Below are 25,061 nucleotides of genomic sequence, written 5' to 3'. Positions count from 1 at the left end.
GTTTAATATATTTAATATATATAATAATATATTTAATATTAATGTAATAATATGAATGTAACAGGATCTGAATACGTCCTCCACCACTGCTCCTCTTGGTACATCTTATCTCCACCTCCTCTCTTGCCTTGTGCTTCTTTCTCTTTTGGCTTCTGTTTTTTCATCAGTGTGGCTCCGTCTCTTTTGGCTGTTGGTTTCTTTTTCTTTCTTCCTGCAGTTTTTCCCTTTCTAGCTTAAAACAAAGTGCTTGTTACCAACTTCTTAGGTTTTTAGAGCATTTCATCACCCCTTACTCTTCCTTCTAACCCTTTACAGACACGCACATCACAATAGCACACACTTTTCAATGACTTCCTTTATCCCTCGTCTCAAATTTAAGGAACTGTGGGAAAAACAATTATTGCCCATGGGTGAGTTTGTATGTCATTGCTGGTGTTGCTTTGACTCACATACCTTCATGACATTACCTCTGGTCTGTGTGACCCAAATGGGACTCAAATAGGACAAATACAAATAGGACAAGCTGCTGCTTATGCCTCTTTAGCTGATTTGGCTCAATCCTCTGTGTACTTACACGAACATGTCTGTATGCTGGTATACATCTAGTTTTGTATATTTTATTGCTTTAACATTGGCACAGGTTTATAGCATGAATAAAACCTTGGTGGTAAGTAACGATATGAATTTATTATTCAAGGTTAGCTATGGTACAGGATATCACCTGGAATGTGAAATGTCAGCATCTTCAGTAATGTAATGACATATTTCTGAGGTAAGCCGAGTATGTGGGTGTAGTTATGAGAGAGATTTAGATCAAATCCTTGAAATCTGATTAAATTGCGAAGTAAGTTGCACTGCTATATGGAGTTGTAGAGAGATATGGTTTTGGAGTGTTCATATCCAGATAGACCTCCCTCAACCATGTTGTTTGATCAGGAGGACCTGGTGTGTTAAATGAATAAATCGGACCTCATCCACTTTGGAAAGGTAAACAGTGTTTTTTGCCAGCTGAATTCCAAACACAAGCCTCACAACCTAGTTACTACCAATTAATGGGCAAGCTTGGGTTCATATAATGTGAATCACGAAATCAAGGTAATTTATTTGTCCTTATACAACACAGAGTTGCTTAGTGAAATTAAAGTTTGTAGTCCCCCTTTTTGCAGCCGGTCCCATTTTGTCCATTTCATTTTCCTGCACCCAGACATTAGCCAGGAGCAGCATTAAGTCCAAGCAGGACTAGCATGGGCTCCCATCCTGGATGTCCTTCCTTTCCTTCTGGGGAGTTTGGTTGTACTGGTTGTGCAGCTGACAAGGTGCCACGGGCACTGATTGTTACATGTAGTCAAAGCACAGATATAGCTAATAGTAATATCAACAATGCCAGTGAGCCAGCATGTATGAAGCATCTTAGTCACCTTATGTGTCTTAAAGATCCTCAGGTTGTCAGATAGCTATCCGAAAAGCATAGAAGTAGTTCCTTATTTAGTCAAATGCATCCGTCATGTGTAATTTTTATTTCTGCCATATTTAATAAGCAATCTGTGCAAACTAGCCTCTACAGTGACCGTGGTCACTGAAGTTACACTGAAATTAGCTGTCACTCCTCCTGTCATCTGAGACAGGGAGAAAAGCATTTCCAGCTATTTCAACACACACAATCATAGAGAAGTGACACAGAGCTGCTGTAGCTTTTATCTGATCCCTGTTTAGTTTGACCACTGAGTGATCTGTGTGGCCGAGAGGGATGTGTGAAGACAATAAAGCTAAACTCATTTCTCAATGCAGTTCATCCACGTGTTTGTGTGAGATTAGGTGTTTATAAGCTAACTGTTATTGCTAAAATTAGTTGTTTACATCTTCAGGTGCATTTGCACTATCCTCTGAGCTGGAGTAGCGCTCACTCCGATTTGCAAACCAAGGTGGAGTGATCAGATTTGTGATATGGTTAAATAATATCCATATAGGTTAACAAAGACTGCACACCCTGAAATGTCTTGTCAGGTGTTCAGTCTCTCCTTCCATAAGTTATCTGCATCACTACATAACGCATCACCACCTTCAACTCTGGACCGTCTTGGACCCGTGTTTCATGTTTATTTTGGGATTTTTTTTTCACAATTCATTCAGTAGATTAGCCTGTTGAATTATGTTACTCTTCTAATATTGAGGGAGAGTCAATGAGTGAATATTACTTCTCATTTTAAGCCAACTAGAGTAGTCAGTTGGATGCCAGTTAATGTATTTAACATGCATTTTGCATGTTTATATTTCCGTGCTAGCACCAGCATTAGCTTTGTTTTTAAACAAAGATTCTTGGCAGTATCTGGGTGTGTGTCGCTGCTGTATGTAAATTTATTTGATAGACATACTGTTAGCTGGAAGTTAAGACACCAGCATAGCTGACTGTAAAGACTGTTAGCAGTGCTGACTCAGGCCTGCCTGACCAGTCACAGTAGAGTGGGCTTTTTGGGATTGGGCTCTTAAGGAGGAATGGGGTAAAGTGTTTCAGACAGAGGGTGTATATGGTGTCATGGATATTATGAGAAAAATTGTGAAAAATGTGATTCTTAAACATCAAAGCATCTAAACCTATCCTAGCAACAATCTGAAATAAGAATATATGAACCTGAAAATGAGAATAATGTGGCCACTTTAAAAGACTGCATTCCTTATCAATGTTATCATTTACACTTTTGCTTTACCAACATGTCGAACATGTAGAAAAACAAATTTCTCTAGAAGGCATTTCGGTTTTATTAAGCAATTTTGTGTAGTGTGCACAAGAAAAATAGCGATTGAAAAAGAGAGAGAGAGGTAGTGAGGAGAAAGGCTGTAAAGGCGGACTCACTTGTCTGACTATGTGACAAAAGGCTAAGAGAGGTCAGCCTCTACCAGCTGCAGGGCCAAAACAGTTGGCTCTGGCTGAATAAAGTGAGGGGGAAAAGAAATGCCGGACAGACAGGTACAGCAAGGGCATGTGTGAGAGACAAGGTGTGTGTGTGTGTGTGTTGCATGTTGCATGGGAGTGTGTATGTTTCATCATCCCAGACCCAGGCGCTGAGGGCTTTTCAATCTCCTCTTACCGTGGATCGGAAGCAGGGGAGGGGACTTCTAGTGCTGAATAGACCTTAAGGCCTGGGGACACACTGAGCCGAGCTCCAGTTAAGCCATTCATCAACCTCCTTTCCCTTTATTTCTCACAAGAAGTTGCCTCCGGCAGACAAAAAAGCAAATAAGGAAAATGACCAAAAAGAGAAGTCGGATGAAATAAGATCTGTATTAACACATCTAGCCTGTTATAAATGCTTTGTCTGACTGACCCATTATTTACTTGGCAATATAGACGATTCTGATTCTGATAATGGAAACCCACATGACTAATTAAACACATGGACAAATCAAATTTGAATTCGAAACAGCCCAATCTTTGAAATAATACCAGACAAACAACAATTTAAAGTGTATATTGACAGTAATGACTTATTGTACAGTGTCTGTAAACGGAAAAGTAGATGGTCCAGGGACTTTGAATCAAATTGATCTTGGTTTAATCATTTTAATATGATATGACCAATTTAGGTTTGCAAATGATGTGTCATTATAATGTCATTAGTTGGATAGGGTCCCATCAAACCTATCAAAAGAGTTTGTACATAGGTTTACATAGTGAGTTAGATGGCATAAAAGCTGGAGTAAGTCAGTGGAAGATCTAGCAAACATCACAGATACTGTAGGATGAGGGACTGAATTCCTTCTTGGTAAAAGAGAAATAATGAGTCCTTGCTTGGAAGATTATCAAACTCATAATGGTTCTTAATTGGTTCTCAGTGCAATGGTGCATGACCACTACTGACAAATTAGTGTGCAGCACCTGCAGAGCAAGCACAACATCATCAATTTTGATGATGGGAAAGCATGCAGTCATGCATTAAAGAAATATATCAATAGTTACATCATCAATTATGTGCATCGTGAAACGGAACACTCAGCTGAAGATCACCTATGGTACTTGGTGTTCTTATATTCTTTTTCTACAAATGATTTTGTTTTGACTCTTATCAGTGATTTTTTTATGAGCCTAACAGTTTTATCTGTGCAGCAGTAGGTCAGTGTGAACTCTCTCTTTGTCAGCCCATTAGAATATTCAGTTTTATCTTTAAAACTTCAAGTAACTGTAAGAGCATTCAAAAAAGGGACACTAATTTATCATGCCAGTGCCAAGTGCTGCTAAAAATGGGGTCAGAAACCTCTGATTATGCCACATTTTCCTTTAGCAAAGACAGTGCTTGCTAGTTATATCAGAGCTCTTGTTATCTCCACTGAAACGAGAGAGCAGCCGATGTGAGTAAAGTCAAGCATAATTGGGTTTGATACCTCGAAAGTTCACCTCACAAGTAGCCCTCAGAGTTGTTCAGAGTTAACACAAGGACTGAAAACATTTTACTTAATGATTCTGTCATCTCCCCTTCTTCAAGGCTGAAAAAGCGACAGACTGTCAGAGCCCGGCTCAAACTGATGTCAGTACACCTGATATTTCTGTGCCCTCTCTGAGGAGAAGATTGGGCCATAGTGCACTCATCCTTGAAATTAGTCCGATGTGAAGAAAGATGTTGATTTCACTGAATCTAAATGGATCGCTTTCTTGTCTCTCACCTTCACTTTTTTGTTTGATTTCCCATTTTCTTTCCCACTGTTTCATTTTCGCCTTTTCCTAGTGCTCTATCTCTTGCTTGAGCAGCAAATTCTGGGTAATAACTAAACTAAAGCAGGGAAAGAGGTATAAAACACAGTGGTAAATCTTTTTGTAGATATTGGTCAGGAGGCTACGCTCTATCAGCTTCTTTGCAGCTCACTGAAAAACTGACATTGTGTTACTCTTCCATTTATCTGATGGAGAAATGTGAGCTGAGTCCAGAATATCTGTGTCCTTCAGAAACCACATTCCACCACTTTTTGGTAATTTCTTAGTTTCCTTTTTTGAATTAAAATCAATCATACATGACCTGACTTCTCATGGTGAGTCTTAACAGACGTTGTAGCATCATTTCATAGCCCTTTTTGCATGAACATTGTGTCCCTGCAATATAATTCCTTTTGTGCCTCTTCTGTTTTGCTGTCATTCCATCCTGAAAATTTCCCACAAGTCCAAATTAAGCGACCGGTATTTTTAATTGTCCTCCAAAATTACACATAGTGTTTTCTGAGCTCTTGCTCCTATTAGCAGAAGAACATTTGTCAATCCCTGCTGTTATAAATCAGTGTTGCAAAATACAGCATTAATGTCTGTTCAAAATGTCAAGAAAATCAATCCAACAGCTAGTGAGATTTTTTTCACTATGGAACAAAGTCACAAAACAGCAGCAACAGAGTGACCAACACTGCCAACATTGTAGCCCCATCGCTAAGAGGACTAAAAAGTGCTTGGTTAAGATGAGGGATGTGATAGTGTTTAAAAGAAACCAACACTGACTGTATGTACAAAATGGGAATCAAACTGCTGTTTCAATTGTCAGAAATAATTTAGTATCCATCCAACAAAATCTCCTCTTTTGCCAGCCTTTTGGCTTTTTACCAACGGCGCACTATTTTCTCCTTTACTCCCAGTGGACAACAGTCTTAACCCACTAGGGTGCTTTGTCACTTAAATATAAACAAATGTTGTTTGAGCAAAAATTCTCAGCTTGCAACAAAACAGACAGTGTCACCGTTTCTTTCCACCCATCAGATTTAAACCTTTTGACATTTTTTGCATGGCTGCCCCACAGTCTTATCAGCTCTTTGTGCGAACAAACAACATGCTAATTAACACCCATCAAGTCCTAATAATGGTGAAGAAAACAACCTTACAGACCTTTTTTGACATGTTATTGAGGCATGGATAAGAGGTGGGTTTATCCTCTGTCATTTGACTGCCATGTTAAAACTCTTTTCTCTGGTGCCACATTTGAAGGCCTAATTCCTGATGTGAACTCGAACTCAATTCAAGCAACTGAGTGCAGTTTCAGAGGTCCAATAGTCTACAACACACACTGATAAAAATTAGTTCAGTTGGTGCTTTGCCCTATCAGCTATGTAATACTAATGAGTGTGTATGTATGTGTGTGTGCGTGCGTGCACATGTAATGTGGTGGGAAGTGGAATGACCACACATCCACTTCACTCGAGATGATCTCTGAGTGTTTGTTCCTACACATTCATCCATATGTGTGTGTTCGCTCCACACTTGACTGAAAGGCATCTGCCTGCTGTTTCACAGCACTTTGCTTCTGTTTCAGTCCTTCCTGAGTGCTGTGGCAGGTTGCAGAGTGGATTTATTTGATCTGCACCATGTGTGAGAGCATAATGATATGTGTATCTGCCAGAGTGTCTATTTACACACGCATGTCCCACCATATGTATTTTCTGTCTATGTGTGTGTGTGTGTGTGTGCATGTGTGTATGGTGCATTTTCAATTCCCTCGACTTCCTCAGTCACAACCAATGCAGACTCTTATTCTTCTTGATTTAGTGGGATTAGATCAGAAGTTGCTGACAAAGGGAAAAGAGCAGAGCGCCTGACGTGTGGGAGACAAAGCAGTAGCTGGCTTTATTAGCAAAGGGTGCATTTGCAGGTTCTGTGTTTTTGTGTGTGCGTGTGTGTGTGTGTTTGTGTGTGGATGTTTGATCTGTAAATTAACATTTTGTTTCAGTCAGACCTTGACAGTTGTTCTGTTCTTATTATCACCTTATTATAGAGCTGCCTTTCTCACTCTTTCTCTTTTTCTAACTCACACACAGACTTCTTCCTTCCTCCGTCAGAAATTGATATCCACAATTTCTGAATTCTCAGTTTTTCACTACTTTCCCTTTTTTGATTTTTCTATAATTGCATGTCTTCTTCTTTTTCTTTACTTGTTCTCTCCTTTCCCTCACTCCTGCTTACGACGAGCAAAGATTTACTTTGTCAAATGTACAGCCATGTTTCAAAGTTTTCAGTCAGAGAGCTTTTCCCAACAGGGGATGTTATTGGTCCTATTATTAAGGCGACTTACAGCATGTGCTGTGCCACCACTGCAATTGTGTTATGATCCTCAGTAACAGGGAGAAGGATCTGAACATCTCAACATCTTGAATGTGAGGTGAGAAATTCTGGATACTGACAAATACAGATGACCTAGCATTGCTCAGTGCACTTTCTCTATAAACAATGCAGCACACTCTGCACTGTGTTGTTGATAGGCTGGTTTTGATATGCATCACCCTTTATCAGCATACGTGGACTGATGTGGTAGTTTTAGTAAGGAACTAAGACGAGAAAAGAAAATGTGAGGCAGAGTCAGTGGGTATATGAAGGATGACTTTAAATACTTAGAAGAGTGTTTTGACGAAAGCAGCCTGGATTTGGAGGATGAGTCACCTCCAAGACTTGAACACGCTCAATTGTTAAAACTCAGGAGCCATTCCGTTCAGACTGAGTGCAATGATTGGATGGGCTTATCACAGGCCTGAACAGCCACAGATACACAGAATTTCTGTATTTGAGTTCCGAGTGGCACAGTGGTGCAGTGGTTAGCACTGTTGCCTCATAGCAAGAGGGTTCCAGGTTCGAATCCCGGTCTGGGCCCTTCTATGTGGAGTTTGCTAGTTTTCCCTGTGACTGCGTGGGTTTTCTCCGGGTACTCTGGCTTCCTCCCACAACCAAAAACATGCACATTAGGTTAATTGGCTGCTCTACATTGCCCCTAGGTGTGAGTGTGTGCGTGAGTGGTTGTCTGTCTTTGCATGTTGACCCTGCGACCAGTCCAGGGTGAACCCCGCCTCTCGCCCGTAGTCTGCTGGGATAGACTCCAGTTCCCCCGTAACCCTGACAGATAAGCAGTATAGAAAATGGATGGATGGATGGATTTACTCATTCCTGTCAGGATGTTAAGACATTCTCTACAAATATAACAAAAAATGCTTCTAAAATTACTGACCAACCCCAGCTTTAAATTTCGCAAGATGGTGAAGAGTCTGAGTGTTTTGGTGTTTTAATGATGCAGTGTGCTCATTGGTGGACCTAGAACTCCTGTTTCCTGGAAGAAATAAAGGATAGATGGTTGGATTGAACTGTAGAAACATGGTAAGTTGTTTTAAAAGTCAAATCTATCTCTTTCACTTTCTGAGTACATTCTGCCTTGCGACTAGCTTGTCGTTTCTCCTTTCACCTTGCTCCCCCTGCATCTCTAATTCTCCCTCTCTGCTCCAAAGCTCTTCATCTGAGAATTTTATTATCTCTGACAGGAGTGTTGAATTTTTTCCTCTTCCTTCTTTCATCTCTGATTCATGCCTGCCTCTGCTGCTCTTTCTCTCTATCGTTCTTTGTGTGTGTGTCTGTGTGTGTATGTGTGTCTATTGGTGTTTATGATGCCTTGCAGCTCCCTTATCCAGTGCACCCTGCCTTGGCTGATAACTGGGGCCTGTCAGCTTCTTCCCTGCTGTATATGAACGTATTTTTTGTGTGGAACGGTGTGTACGTATCTGCTTGTGTGTGTGTGTGTTTCAAGTAAGACAAACTTTGCCAGCACACACACAGACTGCCATCCCCTGGGTGTAATCACAGGCGGATGTGGAAACAGATAATTACATGGATGTTTGAGTGATTACACTCTCTGTGTGTGTGTGTATGTGTTTGTGTGTGTGTGTGTGGCGTGTTTGCCCAGCCACCCGTTGATTGAGCTGAGAATTAAGAACATGTTGATTTACAGCAGCATGTACTTATTTTGGCAGCAATTTTTGATATTCCAATGCTCTATCTACGCAACCACACATGCACACTCACTCACTCACACACACTCACACACACACACACACACACACACACACACACACACACACACGCACACAGACACAGACCCCACCGAGGTAACATCTTGACATGAAGAGTCGATTTGTCTTCCTAAAATGACTGCATTATACAGCCTACAGCTGCCTTCAGGGTCCCCACATGAGAGGATCAAGCTGGTGTTGTACAATTTTGTCATCATGTCACGGTCATAAACTTTTTAATCAAGTTCAACTCTGTGAGTTTTTGATGTTACCTTATGCAACACCAAGGCAATATTTTAATGACATTTAGGACTGAGATTTTTTGGGTTCTCTTTTCGATTTTTGCATGGCTCTTCTGTGAATAGTCAGTGAGCCTTGTAAACATATCCACGTTTTGCATACCAAGTGCAAATTTTCCTCAAAGTAAAATCTGCAAAACAGTCCTGATGAAAGTTATAACAGTTCTGCTTCACACCATCTTTGCTCTCTAAATCTGCTCCTTTGGCTTGACCACATTCTTATATGGAAAAAGAAGTGATTACCATACTCAGCGTGAGGACTGTTTAGATTTTTCTTGCATGCATAATATTTGCATGGCCCCTGCAATAATTATTAAATTACAAAGTAATATATTTTTTTAATGTTTTTACTTTTAGACAAATGAAAAATCAATAACTTCCAATATGTTATGTTAAAAATTCAACAGAAAAAGATTTTTAAAATGTGAGTAAAAATCTTTTTAAGGTAGGATACACACACACACACACACACACACACAGAGTGCAGTGCTTGTCACAGCTGCTTCCATCTTCTTCTCGCTGCTGACCCCGTCCTGCCCTCTGTCAGCCGGGATAGTTGGGTTGACATCAGCTGACAGCACTGATTGGAATGCCCTTCAGCTTCTGTGTCATGCAGAAACACACACACACACAAATCACAGACTTTTGAATACCATGCAAATGCACATGCACAATAACACACAGTCAGATGCACACAACGTATACAATAATAGACCTATGGGCAAAATAACACATACTAGCTCTCGACAAGAACTCTGTTAGTTCTCATTTTGTGCTTCTGTGCAGCTAATTGCTCCTTAGGAGATCAATACAGACATTTTTTATTGACTGGAATGACTACATGGCACCATGCTCAGGAAACCATAACAGACATGCACATGAACACACACACACACACACACTGCAAACACATGCAGTGTTTCACTGAAATTCTATTGATTACTTACATAGTGAATGAACAAAGAGTTTTTTTGCGAGAAAGTTGCGAAAGTAGGGGGGGGGGGGATTGTCAAGTCTGAAATGTAAAGTGTATGAAGGCTGGATTTAACATTAGGGCTGCTTCATATGATTAAAATAATATCATTATATTAAAAAAAATATTTTCTTTTAATTTCAGTTCACATAGAGTAAGAGTAAACATCTTCAGGAATAAATGACCAAGCCCAGTTTCCCGTGGTCAGCTCTACATGTAGCACCTCTCACCTCCCATCACAGTTGTGCTCTTGTATAACAACCAAAATTCTTCACTTTGATTAATGACTGCTGTGGAATAACTTTCAGCTCATCCTTCATATGTCCTTGTGTTTCCAATTTTGCCAGTTTTTGTCCCTTCAACAAACATTAGACAAACATCATGTCCATAAGGCCATTCCATGTTACTCTCAGATTGTGATGCAACATAAACAATGCATATGTTTATGGAGTATTTATCCAGTATTTAATCAGGACATACAGATTCTGAATACAGTAGATCGATATAGTAAGGAAACGTTTATCGCTATATTGCGCTCCTGCTATAAACTATTCTCATCTTTAATACCATTTCATTGTCTGTCTGTCTGTGTGTGTTTGTTCATTCTGAGGGCTTGTTGACTGCATGCCAGCCAGGAGACAAGAAAACCTTCAGTAATTGGACTCCTGTGTGGCCCTGCATGGCACTGAAACTGTGTCTGGGATGCCTGCCATCTAAAATGTGTGTGTGTGTGTGTGTGTTTGTTGGGGTATGGTCTATTCTGGGGCTCTATGTCTAGTCTGAATCCCTGAACAGGGTCTTTTCTACACATCAACATTCATGCATTTACAGTTATGTAATGGTGATATCCACTATGTGCTGTATGACTCTGTTTTATGTGTTTCATGCCAGCCTCCTGTATCTACTATTCATTCTAAGTCATTCAGATTTACACTTACGCCACACGGCCTACACACAGCGGTGCAGGCAGTAATATCACAGCTGCATGCTAACAAGTTCTTCTCTGTGACTGATTAATTGCATTGAATTGATCAATGAATTCATAATACATGTAAGGCCAAAATAAAGGACTACCAAGAAATCATTCGGAACAACAAATCTTATGTGTGGCCAGTTTGAAGAAGCTAGCAGAGGAAAAGCGGCTAAAGCTACAGATAGCCAAGCCAGCAGCCTCTCTTATCTTTCCTTTATATGAGCAGTGAAAAGACAATTGTGGAATTCGTGGCCCTGTATGATCAGTCGTTCTCCATAGTTGAAAACAGAGGCTGCAGAAATCTGATAAATAACCTCAGCTCTCGTGAATTTATAAGCATCCTGTAAAATTATATTGTTACATAAATCTGTTGCACCTGCTTTAAATATGTCAGATAAAGTTGGGTCTACATCTCATTTTCACTTAATTGTTTTTTGTAGCTCTTTCCAGTTGCTTTGCTTTAAGAGGAAATTGTAAAGTTTAATAATTTCTTTCATTATAAAAGTAAAATTTGCAATGAATAAAAGTTCATTTTTGTTTGTATATGCTGTAAATTGCAGTTCTTAGAGAGAAAAATTGGAATCTGCAAAAAACGGTAGCGGCGGGTCACACCAGTATCAGCACCTCTAATAATTATACTGTAAATTAAGCACTTCGAAAACAGACATTTTTCAAACCCCCAGTAAGATAAACCTTCAAAAAATCTTCCATTTAAAAGCATTGCCAGTATCTTGATACCTGGGAAACAGATGCCAGAGTCAAACTGCGCCAGTACTGCACCAGTACTGCGACTGTACAACCTTGACAAACTGCAACTGTAGTTTTAACATTAACTATCTGAAAGCTTGTTCTGGCCAAAATAAAACCTTAGCTTTGCAAATGTTTTTCACTTAATTATAAATTCAGTCCTATGCAAGGTGTGGGCATGGTGTTAATACTGTACCAGCCTCTATCAAAGGGTGAATTTAATGAACAGCTGTTTCAGTCGACTTTGTAAAAATGTATCATCCAGAGGTCAGGTAACTGAGGTAGTTTCATCAGCAAAATTGTCCTTCAATGTTCTTCACAAAAGAGAGAAAAATGAGACTATATTAAGAATAAACAAATCATTTTCACTCTTGGCTGATATGCTGTGATTGAATAGCTGCCAAAAAAGAGGGATCAGAGGAAAAGAATGAGAGAAACAAACTGCTGATGGAAAAATGAGGAACTGAGGAGCTGCTGCTATTCTGTGCTGGTTTTCTCAGCTGTTAGTTTATTGGTGTGTGTTTTTCTTTGTTTTCTTATTTTCTACCTTTCTTTTCTTCTTCCTTTTATTCATTTGAATCACATTGCTGCAAACCTCCTCTCTCTGGCCTCACTGCCAAACCTTCTCTCTGTCACTGACTGTCACTGACTGTGCTTCAGTGCTGCACATTGAAAACAGACTGGACATATTGTGTTATTACTTCATGGTTGAATAACCAGAGAATTTCTAGTGATCACAATGAATTACAATTGTTTCTCCTTCTGAACGTGTACGTATGCTTGACTGGAGGAGAAATGAATGCAACCTGTTAATATATAAGTTAATAATGGACTTGACTGTCTGTGTAACATTGTTTGTAGTGCCCAAATTTCAATGCACATAATTACGAGTATTTAAATGTGACAGAATACCATGTTGATGTTCACCACATCTGAGTGCCTGCTACATAATTCTGTTCTGATGTTAGATGTTATCATGTACAGCAAATTTCTGCCATAACACTCACACTAAGAACATATTTACTTTTCTTTAACAAAAACACTTTGTTGCATAACTTATTGGGGTGGAAAACAAAATGTGCCTGCAGTTTGATGACTCTCATTGAAAACACTGTCAGTAGAAGCCACAGTAAGTGTCTTCATTGTTACACTTTTCAACCTTCCGGTCCAAACTGAAGATGGGTGAAGGTAAGCAGGTATACAGTACATCTTTAAACTTATCCTTACTTAAACCTTTTGTTCCTCTCATACTACCCCTATCATCAGTGTTGCCCTCTTGTCATTTCCACGACAGAGAGAGCTCATCTTTGCTCGCCTACCCTCTTTTTGACACATAGATGTTTTAGTATTAAAGACTGTACCAAGTGATACATGCATGCAGCCTTGACAAACCTGACACGACTCACTGTTTTTCTTCACGTAATCTGTTAAATAATCTGGGCTATGGTGAGCGAGTCGTGCAGTGAAATACTGAATACTGTCTTATGGTGTCTCGTGGTGAGGCCTCCTCAGCACCACCAAGTGTGTGGTTCCAAACTTTATAAGACAAGAGTTAGTTAACAAGCCAAATCACACATTCTTAATTTGAGGAGTTTGCTTTGAGGACACAATGCTTATATGTTTTTGTATATAATTTGTATGACAAGTCTAGATAATGCTGTAGACAATCTGCTTTTGCCTGTCATCTCTGAAATGTGATTGGTCGACACTAAGTGTGCTCTTTCAGTAGGCCTCTTTAACTACGAGAGTTCTCCATTATCTATAAGGATGGGGGCAGACATTGTTTCGCTAATGGAAACAAGACTAATGAGAGGCACCACACTCCAGGCAGAGTACACACTTGAAATCCCATCATGCTCTTCCATAATGTGTCATAGGGCTTCAAACTTCAGATGGTAGTATTAATAGTTCTGATTTTATAATCTGAAGGATTACACTGCCTGCTATTAGTTGAAATGTTAGAGATGTGGACATGTGAAACTTTCTGTGAAAACATTTAAAGGATAGGCTCACAACAAGATATTCTTGTACACCGAAACAGTATAGTCTATACTTTATAGTATATAAAGTATGTATATACGAAAGTGTTTTTTTGAAAAAGTGTGAACCCATTCCTAAAATGGATTGTTAAACTGAAAAGTGTCTGTGGACGATTTAATAGCAGTAGAATATTAGTGATCCAAGATGAAACTGATAAAAGGCAAAAACATCATTCAAATTCTGAATATTTCCTCAAGTAAAGGTCTGCAACATCAAAATGTCAAAACTTATGTGATAAAATATCTGTGCCATCATTTCAGATTTAACTGAATGTTTGCTCAAAAGATTTCCTGTGTGTTGTCTAGTGGCACTTTCATATTGCCACTTTAAATATTCACCATGACCTGGGATATGAAACATGCTGGTTTTGGCAGGAGACAGGTGGGAGCAAGGGTTGTAGGGTGGAGAGGGATGGCAGGATAAGAAGGGAGATGCATTTTGGTCATTTTGCTAATAAAGGGAGTGGTATCCTTTCTCATTCCCCCTCAAATTGCCATATGTTAGGGTTAGATTTTTTTTTGTCAAGGTGTATTCTTTACTTAAATCTTTTGAACCTGAATATTCATTTTTGACCATGTATTTAGACGAAATGATCTTAAACCAACAGCTACTTATTAGCTTTCAAACATGTCACAGACTTCAGTAGTGAAAACAAAATTAAATGAATAAATAAATTACAAAACTACAGAAAAAGCTATCAAGTTGACTTTATAAGGTCATTTGTCACCTTGCCAATAATGTATTTACAGTCATGATTCAAATCAGTACATCAGACAAAAACATCATATCCACAATCATGGGTAGAAACCACATGCTGCAGTTTAAGAGTGGTACCACACTTTTCATTTCTTGTCTCAATCACTACATGAAGCTCTTTTATCTGTGTGTTTTCACATCTGTCTGATGGTGGTTAGCATAGCTCCTGTAAGAACTGCATCACAAACACTATCAAATGACTCTTTGGATAAGCACTGCAGCCAAAAAGACTCCAATGTAAAACTGGCATAGCGAGATGAAATTCACCGGGTGTACGAATTGCATTACAGTCTCCATTAGCCTTTGGCCTCATCTGCCACAGAAATAAGAGCTAAGTAGGAGCTAGCAGACCACTCACAGGTCAGATATCCAGTGGCAGGTCTGTCAGTGCGGTAACAGAGAGGCCCTTAGTCGATCAGTGAGTTGAAACCGAGTCAAATAAGGGTGTGGAACTGGATGCAGTACACCACATACTTACAAGTATTTTCCCTTCTAGTTCCTCTTTGGTTTGTATTTTGTGTGTGTGCGTGTGTGTATGTGTGAGTGTGTTTGTCACTGAAGGTTTTTTGTAATCAGAGTACACTTCTGGAAAGTGGTAGGAGTGTATGTATTGACAGACAGACAGACAGCAATTATAAATATCACACATTCACATACACAAACGCACACACACTTTTACAGATAAGCACCTGAGGCACACATACAACTGTAATACATCAGTTTATCTCTATTTTCTCTCTCTCCATCCACTGACCATCTGTTGTTGATGTTGCTGCTGTAAGGTACAACAGCCAACTCATTACACATTCAGCTCTTTTCATCCTGTTTGTTTGAATTATGTTTTGCCAATGGCCTCCGCGCTGCCCCTTGGCTTGACTTTGATTGAATTCAGCGTTACTCGTACAATGTTATCTGATCCAACTAGCACACTTTCACTACCACTTTCAGCCAAAACACAGTTTTAGTTTTTATGGGTTTTTTTTCTTTCACGCAAGGGAATAAGATTTTTAACACTGACATGAGAAATACTTTCACAGAACAAGGTGTAAACACCGATTTCATTATTTCACATTAACCCAAAGGTTTACATTGTCACCCAAGGACATGCTGGTGCTTCACAATGCATGTAGTTTCCTCAACTGCAACCACTACAGATTTTGTTCAGATTCCTCTTCACGCTGTACTCCAGCTCTGGCCTCATACTGCCATCTGTACAGTTTATATCTCTCACTCGCTCAGCGGGCATGAATTTAAAATAGTTCAGGTGTTTTAAAGTGGCACAGTTGTTTTAAAATCAGGTTTCGTAGTAATATCTCACTGCTGGGAAGTCTGGACCTGTCATTGGTCAACTGGCAATCAAACAGGATTTACTGCTGATGATGCTTAGTCTCCGTATCTGCTGCTCTTTGTCTGTTCAGCTTTCAGTGCTAACCAGTCAGCATTTCCGATGTGGGAAGGTGTTATTCAGCACTCCTTGTTTTCCAGTTGCTTTCACATGACAGTTTGTGGACATTTAAGTCCTGCGGTTTCAAATGGGTACCTCTCACTACTAGCCGTCGTGTTCCCCCTAAAATTACTATGTAACAAGACTGGCCTAAAGCTACGCTGACAGATCTGTGATTCTTAGACCAACCACACCTTGAGCTAAAAGCTAACGTCTTCGTGCTAACATGCTCTCAATGATGTTTAACGAGGATAATGTTTATTTTTATCATGTTCACTTTCTTATCCTAGCATGTTTAGTGAGAGGAAAATGAATGTCTGAACCAGATTTCATGACAATCAAAATAGTTTTGAGACATTTAATTTGCACCACAGAAGTCACACAAGTTTAGCTAACAGGTGACCAGAGAAGGAGCATTAACAAATGCAATAATAATGACAGAAATACAAGTCCTGTCCTTCCACTGGTAGGTATATACTACACATAAATACACCATAGAAGCTTTTTCAAATCTTTATGAAGTAAAAAATTAAAGTGACATCCTCACTACCCACATCCATATGCATGCATTTGACTCCCAACACTTGCTGTATGTGCACCTTTTTTTGCCATTCCTATTTGTAACTAAACTGAAATGTTTTTGTTCAAGTTAATAATACATGCTAGGTTGCTCTGGAGGCTCGGCCGACTGAAGTGCAGTTCATGTGCTTGCAGTATTTTTGGAGTGAATCTTCTCTCTTCACTGTCTATCATGTTCCTCTGCTTGTCTGAACTCTCTCTCTGTGTGTGTGTGTGTGTGTCTTACAGGTTTCTCGGTGTACCTCCAGGCAGAGGCAGTTGCCCACTGACTGGCCCGCTGCCCTTTGACCTCATCTATACCGACTACCACGGCCTGCAGCAGATGAAGCAACACATGGGGCTCTCCCTCAAGAAACACAAGTTAGTGGATGTGCATTGTGTTTGTGTGTGTGGCACTATTTTTACACTGTATGTGTGAATAGTTAGAGAGACACAGTGTGTGTGTGTGTGTGTGTGAGAGAGAGATGTACCATGTACCAGTCACCTCCCAACACACACGCTCACACACATAAACAGCAGTCCATGTGTTACACCAATTTACAATTAAACCGTGTTTCCTCAGCTTATTATTGCTGCTCTTTTATTGCGCTCGGAGACTCACTGTCAACAGGAGGATGGTGATTGAACAGAAAGAAGAACTGAGAGAAAGACAGGGTAGAAAAAATACAGAAGACATCTGCTTCATGAGGAAGAAAAAAGATTAGCGAGACGTTAAAAAGAAACAAGCGGAAGGGTTTTTTTTATGTTGTTACAAAAGTGTGCTTAATGGCTTTTGGCACTGCTGCAGCGATGGAACAACTTGGAAAGTAGGGCATGACAGCCATGAGACCAAGGCAACAAAACAGTAAAGTAATATACAAAACAAGAAGCTAAAGTGCCACAGTGCATTGGAAAAAAAGCATCAGCTGCAGAATCCAGCAGAGCACAGCAATACAAGCCCTTATTATCTTCAGACGTTCTCCATGTTGCTACTTCAGACATACATAAAACTGAAAGTCCAGCTCGAGCTTTGTCCCCTCCAGCCCCTTAAAAACAGCTTGTGAGCAACCCCCCCACTGTCTCACTCATATTTCCTTTTCCAATAAATTGGCATCTTTGTCTACCACCCTGTATGTGATGGAAGCAATTGACATTTTGCTTTCCTTGTTCTTGTGCCCTGAGGTAAGGAGCAACAATGAAAGATAAAAGAAGAGAAGGCATATGTGACGAGGAGGCCAAACAAAAGTGAAACAGAGAGGAAAGAGAAAGAGATTAAGTAGCGAAGGTGTGTGGAGAGATGGCAACAAAGGAGACCAGAGACAAGAAGAAAGAGTGATATCACATGAACAAAGGACTGGAAGGTGTCTGAAGTCAACATGACACCACATGTAAAGGGCTGCTCCATGTATTTTTAAAATCCAATTATGAGAAAGAGAGAAATGCATTACGGATGGACTGGGGAGTTATTTTCCCAGCACAAAACCTGTTAGGCTGTCGTTCTCTTATGCACACACACAAAATCCCACACATCCCCACAGACAAGGTGCCACTCCACCAGGAGTCTGCACCTAATTGCTTGCTGATTTCAGCAGTTCTTTGCTCCGTCATTACCACACAGTCTTGATTTCTGCTTTGCCTAACAGAATGTGACTTTTAGTGTTTGTAGGACACAGTCTTTTCAATGAAGGGATTATCTGAATGTTCCAGCAAGAGAGATGGAATGAGCAACCTCTATCCTCACATCCTCATAGGATTTACTTCAGTTATTTCAAATACATGAAAAAGAATGCCCAGGATATTCACGTTTTTGTGGAACTGAGAGATGAGCTGCATATTTAGCTTTATAATGTTCACTCAAGTTTATAGTTAGGTGTATGATATGTAACATATACCTTGGGATGGGTACTGAAACTGCTTTTATAATTTAAGGATTATGCAACTTTTCTGTTGCAGTTACAGTGAACCCACTCCCCTCTCTACTGCTGAAAACCCCTTCACAGTGGAAGCTAGTGGGGCTTCATTTATATATGGCACATATGAGAAAATACAAGAATGTTAATTCTGTTCTTAATTTGTTTCTTTAATTTTCTTAAAATCCTTAATAACTGAGAACAGTCCTGATAAAGTACCGGATAGATAAGCAGTCTCTGTAAGAATAGTAGTGCCATCAAATCATCCCTACATATACCAATATATATATATATACCAACTTGTGTTTATCTAATATAAAGCTACATTTCTTTTTCTATTTCCCCTATCCAGTATTATGCTATTAGGCAATCTCTTCATCTATTTATCTTAACCCAACAATTCCACTCGTCCCCAGAGATTCAAGCAGGTCAGTGGCATACTGATGCACCTCTGCCTCCACTTCTCTCTGCTTCTGTTTTGCACCTCGTCTGGTGTTAGACCAGGCTAGTTGAGCCCTGTGCGCTGAAAGGCATCATTAATCAAGTGCTCTGAGCTTTGGGGCCCTTCAGCTCTCCTTAATTACTTTTGTTTTATGTTCCCACCGACATCTACATTCATTTATTATGTCTGGACAACACAGTGCTGTCCTGCGTGGTGTGTTGCCTGTCTGTGTGTCTGTGTGCATGTCACTTTTACAAAGTGAGACATTGATTCCTAACAGCACAGTTGTTGATTTCTTGGAAGTCCTGTTTTTTTCAACCACTCAGCAACAAAATGTCTTCTTCTTCAAGGAGAATTATTTCAAAAATCAAAATACTTCTTTTAATACCAAAGAATGATCTGACATTTGAATACTGCCAGGATTCATTGTTGTAATATCCAGCATCTTAATAGGCTTCTTTACTGCTCCGTACCATTGCATCATTCAAGGTTTTCCCCAACTCACAGTAACCCTGCTTTCAACTGAAATGAAAATGTTATTTAAATTTTAATTTAAATGGCTCAAGTTCCACAGGATAACAACAACGTGCTCAAGCAGTTCTATATTACAAAGTCTAAGGCAGACTAATGGGTGTAGTATAGTGAGTAAGCCCCAGCATCTGCTAAAGTGATGGAGGATAAATGATTGATGGAAGAGGGAGTATTGTACACATCATTGCACTTGAAAAGATGGGAGTCGCTATGATAAAGGTATAACCGCATCACATAAAAAATTTACAGCTTCAGGTTATTTTTGTTGTTTCTTTATTTCTGCTTCACATGCCAGTTTAACCTGTCCTACAGAACGGGAGCACATGGTCTTTATTTTAACAACCTATAATGCTTAAACAGAAGATTACCACATGTCCTGAAGTGCAACAACTGCGTTAAAGCTAATTATCCGAGCAGATGTCAGTTAAACGCTGAGACAAGTGTGCAGTCAATGATGAAGTATTGTATGGCTATTGTTACCAATCTCTCTGGTGCCAGAACATCCTTCAACTAAAACAACAGCCAAAGTACCGAATTAATGTCTCACTGCTAATGCACCAAATTACTCATTAAAGATTAAATAGTATGATCAATTATTTTCTAGGTTAACACCATATGTACTAGAATGCGAGTATATTTCTACATAGGTACATAATACACAGCGTAGATAATGCATTATATATTTAGATAGTATTACATGATACTGTGTAACTGCATGTATACAGTTATTGGATTGACAGCAGTAATCTGGCACTATCAGCAGGTAACTCAGTAAAGGTAAAGTAAATTTCTCACATTAATGTTGTGTTGAAAGTGGCATACTGATGTGATGTGAATGCTCCACTGACAGCCTCTGTATGTCTCCGTATTGTGTTGTATGTCTCTGTGTTGTCTCTGACAACCTCTGTACCTTAAGCACAGGCTGAGTTGGTTAAATGAAAACCGTGGACAGCTCCATTTCATTCAGGAAACAAGCCAACCGAAAGATTTCAATTTTGACTGCCTCTGTGTGTTGATTTGTGTATAGTGGGTGACTTTTGTAGATCAAATGAAATCTTTATTTGAGGTAATCAGGCAGACATGAAAATGAAAGAGTTTCTGGTGTATGTCTGCACATTGCCGACTGCTCCAACCTCTTCAGGGCCATGTAGTTCTGCCAAGTGCTGCTCAAAAATCAGTTTGTAATTTTCTCTGTCAGGTTGATCTTTATGGTGCAAGTTAAAAAATTCTTCAGAATGTGAGAGGGAGTTTAAAATCCCTTAGATGTTTGACGTGGAAAAGACTCTGTCTTGTCATCTGAAACAATCTGTATTGCCCATGTGCTGTCCTCAGTGATGTAAAAATCATGTATATAAACCTATTTCCCCTCTCCACTGAGTCCCTCTTGATTCTAATGTGAGGGCAGTTCACTTTTTCACTTCCTTGGTGAAACCCACAATCTGCTACTTCATCTTGCTGACATTCAGGAACCAAACAAATGATAAAATGTTTGTTTACAGTCAGTGTTGCTGTTAAAATCTGATGCTTCTCAATATTTCTCTGCTGACTTGTGCTCATGCAAATGCTGTTTCCTACCACAGCTCTTCCCACCACCACTTTCCACCTCCCATCCTCCTCCTTATGTTCCGTGTTCTTTGTATTAGTTCGACTAATATTTAATCTTCATGGATGTTTATTAAAAGGGGATTAGCTCTCTGTGTGGAATTCTCTTTGCTGCTCGTATTCTCTGAGAACTTCCTCAGAGAGCACCAAATGGTGATCCCTGGTACATGTAGACTATAACATATGTGAAGAAATGATTTCAGTTCTTGCATCAATTGTGTCAGTTCTTTGATGAAAAGTCTAAAATAAATAGTAGTATTGTGAAGAACATCAAAAATAGTTCATTAATGTCTTATCTTCCTATTAATGAACATTCAGACATGCTCTTCAATAAGCTGATTACATCTTTGACACACTGACATATCTGACAAAGTTTCAGAGATTTATTAACAAGTAGATTCTTTTATAAAGTGATGTTGTTTACATTCTTGTGTGCTTTCAAGTCACACACCAAATGTTCAGTTGGTCTGAGGACCTGTGATCAAATACACATGAAATCAGTTCATGTTTTATGCATTTCCTAAGTGTTTATTGAGCCTTGTAAAGGATCATTCCAAAAACAGCTTAAAATTAAATTTTAAGGTTTCTGTCATCACCCAGTGAAAAGCAAATGCTTCTTTTTCCCCATGGCAAGAGCTGAGACTGTAGTTGACAACGCACCACCTTGCCATATTCCCCTCACCCCGGAGGACTGTTGAGCCTTGCTGAGCAGCCGTTTAACCCAGATTAGCCCCATACTCTGATCTAACGATAGATATTCAGCTCAGCTACTCCTCCACTTATCCCCTCTTCTTCTACTCCTTCTTTTTCCCTCCTCCCTTCGGGACCTCTTATCTGTGGGCAGAAACCTTTTCACCATTTCAGAGGTGGTGATATGTGATAGTGCAGGTTGGAAAGATGGGGGAAGGGAAACAGGGCAGAGACAAGTGAAACTAACATTTGTCATTAATAATTCATTGTCAGCTTTCAATGACCCTGACAAATAGACACACAATATTTCCTACAGAATTTCGTCTCTGGTGCGTCAAAACAAGGCAGTGCAGATAAGTGCATTTTTTGACTCTCTCTCGTGCAGATAAGGCTGTTTTTATAAGCTCCACTCTGAGAGATATCAGTGCAGTCAATGACAGAAATATCTGAGAAGTGTCAAACAGGATTCAGGCGTCTCTTTGTCTCAAGCCAAAGCTGAAAAAAAGCATTTTTTCTTTTCTGCATTAAACCTGCTGAAAATGCTAGAAACAGTCACCCAAGGACCCTGTCTTTCATAGCAGCAGATGCTTGAATGCAAAGCTGATTGCAGGTCTAATAAATGTTCAACGTTGAAGGTTAGAGAACCTGCATGATGTGAAAAGCACGGGTCATGTGACAGACATAGCTGATGGAATCAGATGTGACTACTAGCTGCTTCAGCTCCTTTTTACTGAAAATATTTAGCTGTAAATGTAATCAATGGTGAGGAAAGTTTAAAATATGCCATTATTACCGTTTTAAAGTTCGACTGTCAAAGAATTTTCCCATATGTGGAGAAGTCCAGACCTCTGCCCACTCTGTTTAGAAAGATGAGTCCAAACACAATACAGATGTAGTAAGAAGAATAATCCTTTCAAAATTGATTATAGATAGCCATTTTACCATGCTAGTGTCTCAGTGCAATAACACCCTCTCACATGTGCTCTTACTATTGCTTTACCTACATCAAATTACAAGACATGAAAGACATCAGTTATCAGTTTAAATATTTATTTTTAAGAAATCACTTCATGGGTGATTATTGCACTTTCTGAACAATTATCCCAAGAAATAGTGGAAATCACTAGCTAAAATAAAAGTAGTCCTTTGTGGTTGAGTGAAATTGGCTAGAGTGACAGGATAATGCACAGAACATCACTTATTCAGAGTACTAGAATAATTCCTGTTCACCACTAGCTATGCTCTCTCTCTCTCTCTCTCTCTCTCTCTCTCTATCTGCCAAGAAAGAGTCAGAGAGCTGAGGAAGTGGACCATGTCACCTATAGCTCTTGTTAATCCCCCTGAGCTCACAGGCTGGAAAGATTGCTACAGAAAAAGCCATAGTGAGCTTTATATGTGTGTGCTAGAGAGCAAATGCATGAGATGTGTGTGTGTGTGTGTATTTACAATTGTGTTATGGGTGCTGACGCATGGCGCCAGTGCTCCAGTGCTGAGTTACTAAGCATTCACCTGGAAAGAGCATCAGCGTCCCATCACAACCTCAAACCTCAAAGTGATTTGATTTTATTCCTGTTAACCCCCCCCCCCCCCCCCACTGAACTTCAATTCAATTCAGTTTATTTATATAGCGCCAATTCACAACAAAAGTTATCTCATGACACTTTCCAATTAGAGCAGGTCTAGAGCCCAACATTCCCCCTTGAGCAAGCACTTGGTGACAGTGGCGAGGAAAAACTGCATTTTATAAGGCAGAAACCTCGGAGCAGACCCCGGCGTAAGATGGGAGGCCGTTGGGTTGAGGGAGAGAGAGAGAGATAGGCAGACAAGGAGAGAGAGGGAGAGGGGGGTGGGGCGAGTGGGCAAAACTGTTTATTTTTGCTTGTACTCCTGACAATCCTGTAAATATATTCCATTATTTGAGCCATTGTCACCATTTCATGTTTTATACCACACATGTTATTGTGCGTATCCAGTAAGTGAGACAGAACTCAGATTTGTCTGAAATCAGTCAAGCTGAGAAAACGAGTCTGTTACTCATAAAATTATAACTGGTGCGAGTGAAGTCACTGACAAGTTTAATAGAAAATGAGAAAGAAGTAAAGTAAAGTACAAAAGACTTAAAGTTATCAGGTGATGTCCTCACTATCCTTCATGAAGTAGGTAGATATTCATGCTGAAGATGCATCGCTTTTATTCATGTGGTTTGTTGATATTTTGGGAACACTTTATTTACAGTGTTTGGTGTTTTCATGCACATTTTCAAATCATTCATGAGCAGAAAACTGTTAATAAACATAGAAACATAAATGTGTTCAAAAGTCATGATGGCAGGTCTTCATAAATGATTACAAGTCATAGTTGGTGACAAATATGTGAATATACGTTACGTGTTATTTTGTTTATATGCAGGGATGCATATATGCAGGAAACAAAAGTGCCCCTGATACTTTTTATACATGGGCGTTAATAATAGTAGCATTTTATTTCAAAGTGTGTTCTGCCTCTTTATAGATGTCACATCCGAGTGATTGACACTTTTGGGACAGAGCCAGCTTACAATCACGAGGAGTATGCAACTCTGCACGGCTACCGGACAAACTGGGGCTACTGGAACCTCAACGCCCGACAGTACATGACCATGTTCCGTAAGGATAAAACCCAATTCCCATTTAAAAAGCTTCATTTTTCATTTTCTGGATCACACTACACACACTGTCAGTATACTGGATTAATAATACAGAATTACATTACATTATTAATAGGATTTTTTTCTGTTCTCAAATCTTTTGAAATACTGTCAATTCAAGTATTTTCATTTTATACCTTCAAAACATTAAAGTTAAATCTCTAAAAAGTCACACACACACACACACACACACAAATCTGTCATCAGTTTTGACAGTCGTTCTAAAAATGATAAAACTGATTACTATTCAATGTTTTCACTTTCTTTGACAGGTGTGGCTGCTTGTTCACATTAATTAGGAGTAATGCGTCTAATACAGCTATTTTCAGCACCACCACAGATTTTAATGTCTCCTCAAGCTCTGCTCCGTATTTCATTTCTTTTCTTTTTCTGTTTCATGCTACACAATATATCTGATCTGCTCTCTTTTCAAGCCCTTCTTGTTGTTCGTCACCTGAAACCGAAACATTGACTGCTTAACTCTTCTTCTGCACAGTTGTGTCAGTGACATTCCATCTAGTTTGCACTTAACAGCAGGATCATCATGACATCAAGATTCACGCTGTCCTAAGCTATTATGATTGACTCAACCTTTAACCACTGCTTCATGTGGGTCGGAT

General features: G+C 39.5%; 1 protein-coding gene across 4 annotated transcripts in view; it reads left to right on the top strand.

Moving 5' to 3' along the window:
- LOC124070406 (alpha-1,6-mannosylglycoprotein 6-beta-N-acetylglucosaminyltransferase B-like) overlaps nucleotides 1–25,061 on the top strand; it is a 100,391-nt gene that overhangs the window by 63,559 nt on the left and 11,771 nt on the right. For all 4 annotated transcript variants that reach the window (XM_046410306.1, XM_046410314.1, XM_046410323.1 and 1 more), the window contains 2 exons: nucleotides 16,830–16,961; nucleotides 24,267–24,400. In XM_046410306.1, coding sequence (XP_046266262.1) covers nucleotides 16,830–16,961; nucleotides 24,267–24,400 — 266 coding nt within the window. The remainder of the gene's footprint in view (nucleotides 1–16,829; nucleotides 16,962–24,266; nucleotides 24,401–25,061) is intronic.

This window comes from Scatophagus argus, chromosome 2, assembly GCF_020382885.2.
Source record: "Scatophagus argus isolate fScaArg1 chromosome 2, fScaArg1.pri, whole genome shotgun sequence".
Lineage (NCBI taxonomy): Eukaryota > Metazoa > Chordata > Actinopteri > Scatophagidae > Scatophagus > Scatophagus argus.
Note: the sequence above shows the minus strand (reverse complement) of the source record. Positions and strands in the feature narration are given on the sequence as shown.